Genomic DNA, 13,488 nt, shown 5'->3' with positions numbered 1-13,488 from the left:
TGCCTTTAGCCAGCAGGTGGTTGACATTAGTTCTAACAAACTTCCATCTGTGATAGTGGAGGTCAAAAACTTAAATAAGTTCAAGGCAGAACTAAGAACTAGACAATCATTTGGAGTGAATGGATGGGTGAATGGGTGGGTGGGTGGGTGGGTGGGAAGAGCTTTTCTTTTTTTTTTAGGCTGCTATATATGCTTGGTTTATTGCATCATATACCTCTGCTAATGGTAATGCTAAAGTAACATTAGTCTTTTGTACTGGAGATGTGTTGCTTATTCAAGGTAGTGCAATAACAGGCAATCCATTGTGAAGGCATTCACAATGTGAGATGTAACAAAAACAATGCCATTTCCCCTACTTTGGTGATTTAACTACGTACTAAAATGATAACTGTACTTTAATAACTATATCTTGGAATTTTGAAACTGGATGGTGATGCTGATGTATGGCTAACAATTTAATTCTGTGCTCATAATCCTTGTACTTCTCAAATGTCATTACTTTCATGGTAGAGGATGGTCATAATTACATTTGATATGAGGGCTATGTGGCATTGTTTCTATATATCTCTGTGGGCCACTCTGATTGATACTTTTGGAGTGATAAGTACATTTAATATGGGATGTGTGGCGATGTGTTTGTGGTATCAAGTTGCACTGGGTTTTCATAGAAGGATTAGGGCAATTTTTTTTTTTTTTTTTAATTACAAAAGGGCCAACTTCCCATTCCCAATGCTTTCCATTTCCATATGCAGAGCTTGAAAAGTGTGTTGCCTGTTTTCTCCCACAGTTTTAAATATGTTACTGGCTGTGATTACATCTTTGGTGTCTTTGATAATTTGATTTTAAAGAAAGACAATTGCATCTGTAGAAGAAAGACACACTGAGTCTTTCATTCTATTGTATGACTGCCTCTTCGTCCAAATAATAACTTATGCCTCAGCAGCTTAGCTTCATAGAATGACAAATTCATTAATTAAAAAGCATATACTGCAGACTCAAAGGTTCGCTCTTTTGTCGATCACTAGAGTATGTCGAACTGTTTCGACAGACGCTCTTCAAGTTGTTTCAGGTAGGCTGCCAGCAGATTTGTTGATTATTCTGTCCGCTTTGCTGTATTGCACAAGGAGGAATATAAGAAAGACCATATTAAATGTGAGTTCGTGCCCGGATGATGGAAGGCTGTATACCAGACAAAATGTACAATCTGACAAAAGAAGGAGTTAATGTTAGAATGGCAAAGGAGGTGGGACACCTCAGATAAAGATAGGGCTACCTACATGTTCTTGGCAAAAGTTAATATTATTGATGTAAGGAAGAAAGTCTGGCAGCAGTTTGGTGTGAATGCAGTCTTCCTTATTACTGGGCACAGTCTTGCTAAAAGACTCTATGAGTTAGGGTTGGCACAAGATCAGAATTGCCCATGTGAAGACCATGAGGAAACATCTGAACATATAATGTTCATTTGCAGCTGTTATGTTGATGTAAGGAGTCGACTGGAGATACTGATGGGAAGGCTTGAGCAAAGATCCTTATGGACTATGTGGAAAAATATAAGGTTGCTTATTTTAATGATTTTGTTTATGCTGTATTTAAAAGGAGAGGGCAAATAAAAGTAAGATAGTACAGCCCACGTACCAGTGGCAGGGATAGAAACCAAGTCCACCGGGATAGGCGGGACTTACGATGAATGTCCAAAGTTTATCTCACTTGGCTTGGGCCAAGCGGCATAATGAGCTCTCAATCTTAGTTACTTGTGTTATTTTGAGTTGTGTTAAATTAATAAATTACTGAGCTTTATTATACGGCATGAGTTGAAAAAAAAAAGTTAAGTTCTAAGCCACATATAAGCTTTGGCTTGGGTGCTAGGTGTCTTAACGGTATTTTGAACGAATGAGTCTTTCATTCAGTGTTCTTACCTCTGCACGATAAGTAAAGACTATAATTTCTCCCAACAGGGTACCAGAACATCTTTTTGGAGACAAGAGTCCAGGGTTTGTCTTACAACAGCGAAAGCCTCTTTATTCAGATTTTGAAGACTTTTCAAACGTAGCCTCTCAAAGGATCACATTGCTTTTGCAAAGGAGTTAGAAAAGTGCAGGCTTTTTTCAAGCTATTTTGAAGTTTCAGTCCACAAACTTGAAGATATTGGATGCCCGAAAAGTTCAGATATAGAGAAGTTTTCAGATACAGGGGAACCGACCAAAAATAACTTACTTTTTCCAGTGTGTGTTTTTAAAAAGTGTCTATGTGGGGGGGATTGTGATTTTATTTTTACTCTTATTAAAATAGACTTAGTTACCAAACTTTTTTGACTCGCAAACCCCTTGCAACATATTTATCGTGAACCACTAAGGCTATATTCTCTGAAATTGTATAATAGTTCTGAAATGTTATAATAAAATATTTCCAGTACTACGTTTTATAAGCGATATTGCATAAAAGTATAAAATTATTATTAAGTACCTATACATAACAATGGTCTTTGAGAATGAGAAAAAATTTAGTATGGAAAACATATTTATTTGACACTAGCAAACTCATTATAAGGTAGAGTTGCCAGGTGTCCTGCTTTCAGTAGGACAGTCCTACAATTGCAAGTATACGTATCCTATGTCCTATATTTACATATTGAAATTATAAAAAATGAAAGTGTGCAATCTATGCAATTATTTTAATTACTGTGACAGTAATAAAAATAACCACATTTTAGTGACAGTAATACTGTCATTAAAATAGTGACAGTATTATGAGAGCAAAACCCGCACCGGTGTCATACTCGTTGTGTGGCGTGTTCGTGAAGGAGAATGGGGGAGGGGAGTGTTTCATTGGCTGCAGCATTTCATTCACGATTCAGATCTTGAAGGCGACACATGTAATTGTTAAAATCACACGTAAAATTGTTTAAGCTTTGTAGTTTATTTTATAATAGTGAGTCCCAAGAATGGAACAAAGCAGTTTAAGTAGTAAAAAACAGAAAATGCCATTTTAATGAAAATTGGTTAAAAGAATACTCATGGCTGCAGGACCGCTGTGACCCTATGTGCTGCCAGTAAGCGAAATCAAATTTGCCGCCCCAAAATATTTCAATTAAAAAATAAAATAAAGCATAAATAATTATTATTAATTTATTGAAAAAGAAAAGAATTTCAATAAATCTCACATATATAATATAATGAAACAAACAAAAATCATTCTGAAATTCTGGCAATAACTTTAAATTCTAAATCACAGTCATCGTATTCTATAACAATAATAAAATAAAAGGAAAATTATAATGTTAAAAAAATTATACAAATTTATGTCTCCTTGCTTTAAGAGATGCAAATTTTTATTAATTATTTCATTTATGTTTATTTGTTCCAAAACATCGTTTTCTATTGAAAATATTGCCAAATTAGAGAGTCACTGTTGAGACATTGTCGATCATAAATAATTTTTGATTAATTTTAATTTTGAAAAACTCCATTTACCTGAGGCAACTGAAACTGGTAAAGTCAGAAAAGGCATTAGCATTAGTAGTGGCATTCAAATTCAAGTTATTGAAATTATTGAAATATTTCCAAAGATAATTAAAAGGGAAATTACGGACACCTTTTTCGATGATCCTGTATATGTGGTATACTCAAGTCATTTCTCCATTTTCCTGTACTTCATTTATTATTTTATTATATATTTATTTATTTATGTATTTTCTGGCTTATTGGAGCAATAATGTCCCTGTAGTACATTGTTAACCCCTGGCCACTGTCCCGTGATGTCCCGTAAAATTATCATTCTAAGCGTTGCAATAGAGATTCTTCTCTTTTTCCCTTCTCATAGAAATACCACCATGAAAATCAGGAGAAGAAAAAAAAAAAAAAAAAAAAAACACCCAGTTTGATTAAAACCACACCCTTATAATCAAATCCTTACCTGTTCTTATCCAATTCTTACTTGCCCTTATCAAAAAGATGGCATTCTTTGCGGTTTGAAGTGCTCCGAGGCAGTAGGATGGATGAGTATTCAAACGTTGAACTGGCCGATATGCACCTTCTGTATGGAGCTGCAGACTGTAACGGACGCACCGCTCTGCACTTGTACCAGGAACATTTCCCGCACAGGCGTGCTCCTCATCATACAATTTTCACACGTGTGCACAGAAGGTTACGTGAGACTGGTTGTTTCACGAGAGGTATCATGAATCGAGAGTGAACGACGAGGACACCAGACAATGAGGAGAATGTCCTATGTCTTGCAGAAGGCAATCCGAGTACGAGTACTCGGGCGATAGGTCAACGATTGGGTATTTCCCAATCCACTGTATGGAGGATACTGTAAACAAACCAAATGAGTTCATACCATCTGCAACACATCCAATCATTGGAGCCTGCAGATTATCCACTCCGGAGGACTTTTGCTACTTGGTTTCTTCAACAGAAACGGTTCGCAAATGCTGACTTCCAGCGGGATCGCTGTTCACACGACCTCCCGTTCAACATCCTCTACCGCATGACGAAGGCATTTCGGACCCTGCAATGCTATGCGATTCCTATTCATCTTTGTGCCCCCTAAACCTCCTGCAAGTTTGTCGCACTGGTAGTGAATCACCCTGTATATCATATTGTTACAGGTATGTCAGATTCATTTCGAGCCATCCCAGATAGTTAGATAGCATCTAAATTGATGAAGAAAAAAAAAAGGAGAATCGCCGTAGATTTCAATCATCCAAAATTAATTCACAGAGCTGTTCCATCGCATTTTCCGAACTGTCCAATCTATTTGTCATCACAGGCACTTACAAGAGACAGTCCCGAAAAGAAGATTAGAAGAAAAAACTTTGAGAAGGGCCTGGAAAATAGTATTAAGAGAAATATGATTATGAAAAAGCTCGAAAACTTCCTACAGTTTCACAACTAGCAGAGTGCCTGAATAAGACATACGGCACCTGAATGCTGGCAAGTTATTTCAAAAAATAATTGTATCGTGTTTTTATATTTAATATTTTCAGCTAGCACTTTCATTGCCTATTCGGTCATGATTAGTGAAGATTTGATGTTGTTGGTATTTGTACAGAGTGCTGAAATTCATAATTTAGGAAAGTCAAAGTCAATGGAACTTCCTACGAAGGTGAATAGTTTCAATCAGATTACTGATATCTTAGAACAGATACCAATAATTGCCAACAGCAGTAATGTTAATAATATTTCTTTTGTTTTAAATGCTGCTTGTAGTTTACTGAATTCAATTGCTGGAGACAATTGTACAGAGAAATAGATGGGCTAGTAAATCAGAATGTCTTATAATGGGGGATTTTAACTTCCCAGATATTGACTGGAACTTGTGGGTTGGTCATTCGCACACTAGTAAGACTTTTGTGGATTTATTGGATGATTATTTTCTGCAGCAGCATGTTCGAGAGGCAACGAGAGAGGGTAATACTCGTGATCTGGTTATCAGCAGTGATCATTGATGTTTTAAGAATTTGCAGATAAAGGAATCACTAGGTGGCAGGGATCACAGTGTACTGATGTGGGATTTACTTAAAGATATAATTACCATCAGGGGTAAAGGAAAAGGTTTTTGCTTCCGTAAAGGTGACCTTTACGGAAGCAAAAACTGAGAACTAAAGTGTTTAAAACAATGACACATTGAACATATTGTGGCATGATTTCCAACACTGCTAAATACATATAATTCAAGTGTTAATTTGTTTCTAAACAATATGTTATGTTCTTCAGATGAATAATATAGTATGACGAATAAAAAATCACCTGTGAATTCCCTTCTTACATGCATTTCGTGTAATGTTGTGTTACAAAAAATCATCATTAAGCACCACTTTCTACTTTTAATTCAATTATTTCCTCTTTATTTTTTTTAAAGTGCATATTATGACATTTCATTACGATGCATGGCAAACTGTAAATGGAATGGCAAGTGTGTATAGTACTCCATTTATGACAAAAGCAAAGCCTACTGGCATAGGTGAATCACTCTTATCGATGACACTTGTGTACATGGAAGGCTTTGATTATGCAATCAATCCATTTCGTTTTGCCTGGTTGGTAGTACCAAATTTTTTTCTGAATTGTAAACAATGCCTTAATATGGAGGTGCATTTGCAATATAAGAATTGAACTTATTGAATAAGCATTGAACTTATACAAAATGACAATCTTGTGTTCCATTTTCAAGAACTCGAAAGGTAAACCCCAAAACATAACTCCCAATGAATTTATTTTCATCTGATGAAGTCTAATTAAATACAAACTCTTTGGTTTTAAAAACAAACAAACTCCTTGGTTTTGAAAAATGAGCAATGCATATACAAATCACATTTGACAATTCATTACAATATCAACAAACTATTGTAACTTGGATGGGAAACGCTCGTTACACTTACCTTTACATGGAAATTCCTATCATCATAGCTTTCCATTTCCTCAATAGCAGTAGTTTTAAAGCCATACAGTTTAAGAATTATGTCTGAAACAATTTCCTGGCTCATATTTGGTTTGATTACTTGCCCTGGTAACAGAAAATCTACTGTATCAAGTGGATCTTGATATACTTTAGCCATAATTGTCTCTGCACTGCAAGGCTGAAATGAAAAATAAAATTTCAATAAATTTTTAAAAGCATTATTTTAAAGCTTGGAGCTTTTACCTTAGTCTTAACTATGTCTACACATTTTGCATCTCACATATTGCGGATATACCTTGCCAACAGGTTGTTCAGACTTCACAATGCCTACCGATGAGATCCCAAAAGGATTCAAGTGGGTAGCGGCATACTCTTTAAATAAAAAGCAGTATACTTCTCCATTAGAGCAGTGCCTTTTATTTAGTATTAGCATTACTAGAGGCATATGATGCAAGAAAGCAAGCTTATGCAACATCAGCCAAAAAAGGGAAAAAAAAAAAAAACCACTCCTATTTCACTCCTCCATTCTTTCGAAATACCTGTCCAGCAAAGCCTTATATTTATTTAGGCTATCAACTTCCACAACAATGGATGGAAGGCTGTTCCACCAACCAACTACCCGCTGGCTAAAGGCAAACTTCCACACATCTATCCTACATCTGCCTTTCCTCAATTTGAATTTATGCCCTCTCAGGTGATTATTCTGAGCAAGAGGAAGAATCCCATCAGCATTAGCATGCTCAAACCATTCCAGGCTTTATACACCTCTATCAGATCACCTCGCTGGTACCTAGTCTCCAGACACTGTAATTTGCAAAACTTAAGCCTTTCTTTTTCTTTGTAAGAGCAACCCTTTGTTCCATTCACTAATCTTGTTGCCCTTCTCTGTACTCCTTCCAGCAGCTCTACATCCTTCTTGAAATGAGGCCTCCAGACCTGTATACAGTATTAAAGGTGTGGTCTGACCATTGCCTTATACAAGGGAATAATCACCTCCTTATCCTTGCTAGAAAAATTCCTGTATATCATTGACAAGACACTATGAGCTACTCTTGCAGCCTGCCTGCGCTGCTCAGAAAACTTCATATCTGCCTGCACAATTACCCCCAGGTCCTTTTCATTCTCTACCACTGTCAGTGTAATACCACAGAGTTGATACGTTGCTCTGGGGTTACTGTTTCCCATATGTAGTACTGGCTTGGGTAAAGAAAGCCTGCACGAGGACGACGACAAACGTCGGATAACTTACGCGGTAAATTAGTTTGCCGATACGGCACTCTAGCGCTGCTCACTCGGTAAACAGACGGTAGGTGTTATCGGACTGGAGCAAAGTCGAGAACGATATACTGATTGACAGGTAGGCGTGGCAAACAATGAAATGATTTATTAATAAACAATTTATGTGCTAGTCCACTCATGATTCTAAAGAAAAAAGGTTAGGTTACCCCCTCCATTTCGGGAGAGGTTCAAGCTCCCATGGGATTCAAGTGGAGGTAACCTGACCTATTTTCACCATTAGGGCATATTATTGAACAAGAAAATAAAAATACGGTCATAAAAAAATTTATTTTTTTATGATAGAAATACATTCATAAAAAAATTTATTTTTTTTATGAATGTATTTCTAAATATGACTGATTCTAAAGAAAAAAGGTTAGGTTTCCCCCTCCACTTCGGGAGGGGTTCAAGCTCCCATGGGATTCAAGTCGAGGTAACCTGATCTTTTTTCACCGTTACAGTAAATGTTAGGGCATGTACGATTAGGACAAGTTACCATTAGTGCTGCTACAGTGATACTAAACCGATGTTATCGTGTGTTGTGTTCGCGCACCAATCAGCACGTCGTTTGCCACGCCTACCTGTCAATCAGTATATCGTTCTCGACTTTGCTCCAGACCGTTAACACCTACCGTCTGTTTACCGAGTGAGCAGCGCTAGAGTGCCGTATCGGCAAACTAATTTTCCGCGTAAGTTATCCGACGTTTCTCGTCGTTCTCGTGCAGGCTTTCTTTACCTTCGCCGTAGTACTTTACATTTGTCAATGTTAAACTTCATTTGCCACCTCTCAGCCCATCTGCTCAACCTTTCCAGATCCTGTTGCAGCAGCATACTGTCAGTATTGTCCTTAAAAACCCTGCCAACCTGTGTATCATCTGCAAACTTGGACATTAAGCTTGATATACCATCATCAATATCATTTATAAATACAGACAACAACAATGGACCCAACACTGAACCCTGAGGGACTCCACTAATAACATTAGTCCACGAAGAGCAGTGTCCATTGATTACCACTCTCTGTCTCCTCCCACTCAACCATCCCTTTATCGATAGCAGCAATTTGACTCAAATGCCACACTGCTCCAATTTGTGCAGCAGTCTTCCATGTGCAACAGTATCAAAAGCCTTTCTAAGATCCAAATATATAATATCAAAGTTATTCCCTGCATCCAGTTCTTTTGTGACTGCATCATAGCATCCAATCAAATTGGTCAGGCAAGACTTTCCCTTAACAAAACCATGCTGTGTCCAAGCTATAACTGAAGTCTTGTCTAGATGATCCTGCAGTGCTTCTTTAACCAGTGACTCCATTAATTTTCCTGGAACAGAAGTTAAATTCACAGGTCTATAATTACTTGTGTCAGCCTTTGATCCTCCTTTGTGAATTGAGGTCACATTTGCACATCTCCAGTCTATGGGTACCTCCCCCGAGTCCAAAGAAGCTCTCATAATTATGACTAAGGCTTTGCTTACTTCCCTTGCTGCCTCCTTTAATATAACTAGATAGATCCCATTATGTTTATCCTCAACAATTTCTCCTCCACTTTCCTCTCAGTTATTACAAAATCATCTAGCTCATTGCTACAGTTTACTTCACCTCTGGCATTCCCCTTCCTGAAAAACTCATGTGGGAATGTAGATGCAAAATACTTGTTTAGTTCGTTAGCCTCCTGAGCAGGATCATCAACAGTTGAACAATAAATATCATGTGGACCAATCTGATTCATCCCTTTCCTTCTAGAGTTTAAATAGGTAAAGAACTCTTTTCTGTTTTTCTTTGCATCCTTTGCTAAGGATTTCTCATAATCTGCCTTTGCCTCTCTAATCTCCTTTGTGACTTGGTTGCAGACCAGCTTATATCTATCATAGGCTTCCATGGCACCCATTAATTTATATGTATCCAATGCATTTTTCTTCTCTACCATATGTCTCATTAGTTCATCTGACATCCATTTAGGCCTAAACCTTGAACAATATTTCTGATTTATTATGTAAAGCCTAGTAGCTTCCAAGATAAGTTCTTTGAATGCTTCCCATTTTGAATTTGCTGTTGGTAACATCATCAGTTGGTCCCACTGTATAGAATTTAAATACTGTCTCAGACCATGTTAGTTGCCTTTACGAAAGCAAAAATCCTTCCCTTTACCTCTGATGGTAGTTACCTCTTTGAGTAAATCCCACTTCAGCACACTGTGATCACTGCCACCTAGTGGTTCCTTTATCTGCAGATTCTTAAGGCATGAAGAATCACTACTGATAATCGGATCAAGAGTATTACTCCCTCTAGTTGCCTCCCGAACATGCTGATGTAGAAAACAATCATCCAATAAATCCATAAAAGCCTTGCTAGTGTGTGAGTGACCAACCCACAAATGAAAATCCCCCATTATAAGACACTGATTTACTGGCCCACTCTATTTCCCTGTACAGTGTCTTATTATACACATCAGAGTCATTAGGCCTATAGCACACTCCTACTCTCAATTTTGATCTCCTAATGCTTATGTCACACCAAACTGACTTGACACTGCACTGTCCAGCGATGTCGACTGGCTACACTTCCTTGGATTTTATGTGTTTTTAACTAATAGCATAGCCCCTCCTCCCTTCCTATCCTGTCTATCCTTTCTGTACACACTGTACTCCCCAAATTCCAGTTCTGCGTTCCTTATATCTGTGTGACACCACGTCTCTGATATCCCAACAATATCTGCCTTTGATGTTTTGAGCAATACCTCAAATTGATCAAATTAATTTACCAAACTCCTAGCATTGGTGTACATGCAAGTATACATGCACCTGTTCCTATTCTTAGCTACCCTAACACAACCCATGTGTTTACTTGTACTGCAATGAATCCCAGTAGTCTCTGAAATATCCTGCATCTTGTTTTCCAGGCTGCTGCTCATTCCAATAGAAGCAGTGCAAGAATCACTTTGACCCCTGGCGGTGGCTACTGTTGATCTATTAGTCCTTGTATCTCCCCAAGCTAGCAGTTTTCCGACCCACCTAACACTGCCTCGATAGCATCTGCAAATATTCTTGCGCCTTTTCTATTTAAGTGCATCCCATCCCTGTAGAAGCAGTCTCTCCTGTTAACAAGTACAGACCAGGCTGAAAAAAATTCTACCCCTTGAGCCTTGCACAATCTTTCCAGGGCCAAATTGATCAACAAGGCTCTCATCATACACTCCCTCCTATCGTGTCTGCGCAGAATTGCAGACACTTTCAAATTCAACCCTAATTCACGGTTTTTTTTCAACAGTAGTACAATACCGAGTAGTACAATACTGAGGTAACTCGCGGAGGAGTGGCTCCACAATATGTAATTGGTGCATTAAGTAGCAAATGCAGTTTGCTTGCAGCTATGTACAGAAAGAGGCTATGTCCGAAAAATTAAAATTATGCCTAATTTCTCCTTTACACTGAAAGGACAGAATCCATGGGATACCTGGTTCCTGGGCAATGTGATGCTGCTGTCATCCCTCTTGCTACTGGACAAACCCACTGTTTGGCAGGTATATAGGTACACTGCATTCACACAGATGGTATTTCAATGTCAGTACGGTTAAACGTCGTGAGTTAACCGACTTTGAAAGAGGGATGATAGTGAATGCCCAAAGCATGGATTGCTCTATCACAGAAGTAGTTCCAAAACTGCACTAATCCCATTCGGCAGTGTTAAGAGGGCATTGAGAATATGCCATTTCCAGAATAACATCTCATCGTGGTCAGTGCTGTGGACGGAGAAAATTAGTGGATGAATATGGCCATTTGATGTCTGTCTGTATTGTTTCAGCCAACCGGAGAGCGACAGTGGCACAAATCACCACCGACTTCAGCGAGGGAAGTCCCAGAAATGTCTCCACCAAGACCATCAGGCAATCATTAGCCACAATAGGTTATGAGAGCTGCCAACCCACCAGAGACCCATTGCTAACACCACGACACAGGACTCTATGCCTCAACTGGGTGAAAGAACATCGGCACTGGACCTTGGATGATTGGAGACGAGTCTCCTGGTTCAATGAGTCCTCTTTCCAGTTATTTCGAGCAGGCGGGAGGATGTGTATTTGGTGGAAACGGCACTAAGCTATGCACCCATCACGTCAACAAGGAACTGTTCAGGCAGGTGAATGGTTGGTAATGGTCTGGGGCGTGTTCAACTGGCACATGTTGGGACCTCTGGTATGTCTAGATGCATCTCTGAACGATCCAGGTTATGTGTCCATCCTTGCAGACCATCTGCATCCCTTCATGGTCATCATGTACCCACAGGGCAATTGACTCTTTCAGCAGGACAATGCACCTCCCCACAGAGCCATGGCGACTAGAACATAGTTTGAAGGGCATTCCGCAGATTTTACTACCATGGAATGGCCTCCCCGTTCACGAACATGAACCCTGTGGAATATTTTTGGGATGCTTTGGAAAGGTCTATTAAAGCTTTGGATCCTCCACCCAGGAATGCAACGGAATTATGGAGAGTGGTGCAGCAAGCATGGATGGAAATACCCGTGGAATTCTTTTGTAAACTAGTGGACTCAATGCCTTGTCATGTGACTGTCCTTATCCGGCTGAAAGGTGGCCTTACTAGGTATGTGATTATTATGGTTATTCACATTTAATTAATTCATACTTTTTCAATGTGTTAAAGTTTTGACAATCGTGGTATCCCATAATTTCTGTCCAGTCAGTGTACTATGAAAATTAAAAGTGAAATTAAATCTGGTGATGTCACTTTATTACCTTATGTATCATAAAAAAACCAAGTATAAATATTTAAATTTTATAATATACACATATTTGTGTTGAGAGAAGGACATTGCGTAGTTATTTTTAATGAATTAATTAAATGTGAAAAATATGAATTAAATCAATTGCATAGAGTAGCCCTGTCCCGTACCTTGTTCAGTGAAGAACAGTCGATAAACCTTTCGTGGTTAGGCCAGATAACAGGATTCAATATGGAAACCAGAAACGTTGCCCTACTATTAAATACTTCGATTATGTAATACTTAACGTAATACTTTTTACATGATAGAATTGTACAATACTTAGCACTTCTATAATAATATTAAGTGTACTATTCACTTGATAACAGTAGTTCATGTGCTTTAATTGGTGTTATTGTCCACCATGGCAGTTGGTACGATGCATCACTATCTGTTGCTTAGTGGAAGACGTTTTGATTCGATTTCCGTTGATGCGTGGAGGAATTCCTAAAGTATTCTTCAATGGGACTGTAGTTAGCCTATCTCTGGTGGAGCGAATAGGGTCTCCCCATGAGTTATTTCATACTTTTCAACCGCAAACATGAGAATCAGCACGTAAATCATAAATACACACTTCTATAGATACAACACACATTGATCGCTGTAAGAGCAACTTGTTTTTCCTGCAGATCTGAATCGCCATGGTTTTTCTGTTAGAGTCTAACTCAGCAGATAAAACTGCTTGAGTGTGACCAGCTATAAAAAAAAAAAATTATAATTTAAATCTTCACTGCTTAATGTTTTAAAAATAATTATTTAACAAGAAATCAATACATATACTAAACTGTGAAGTATATGCATTGATCTATAGCGACACTATAAGAGAATAAGCACCTCCACACCATTCGTGTGGAGGTGCTTATTGTCTTCTAATCCTACTATCTACAGTTAACAAGGTGAAAAAAACCATTCGTGTGGAGGTGCTTATTGTCTTCAGTTAACAAGCTGGATATGTAATTATTATGGTTATTCACATTTAATTAATTCATATATTTTCAATGTGTTAAAATTTTAACAATTGGAATCAACA

The 13,488-nt window shown here is 38.1% G+C and overlaps 1 protein-coding gene across 1 annotated transcript in view; it reads right to left on the bottom strand.

Moving 5' to 3' along the window:
- Positions 1–13,488, bottom strand: part of LOC150086973 (hydroxylysine kinase) — a 202,293-nt gene that overhangs the window by 97,893 nt on the left and 90,912 nt on the right. Inside the window, exon 5 of the mRNA XM_090372341.1 lies at positions 6,383–6,580. Coding sequence (XP_090228467.1) covers positions 6,383–6,580 — 198 coding nt within the window. The remainder of the gene's footprint in view (positions 1–6,382; positions 6,581–13,488) is intronic.

Source organism: Mastigoproctus giganteus, chromosome 4 (genome assembly GCF_048544385.1).
Source record: "Mastigoproctus giganteus isolate SK-2022 chromosome 4, ASM4854438v1, whole genome shotgun sequence".
NCBI lineage: Eukaryota > Metazoa > Arthropoda > Arachnida > Uropygi > Thelyphonidae > Mastigoproctus > Mastigoproctus giganteus.
The sequence above is the reverse complement of the archived record's forward strand: the minus strand, read 5'-3'. Positions and strand labels throughout refer to the sequence as shown.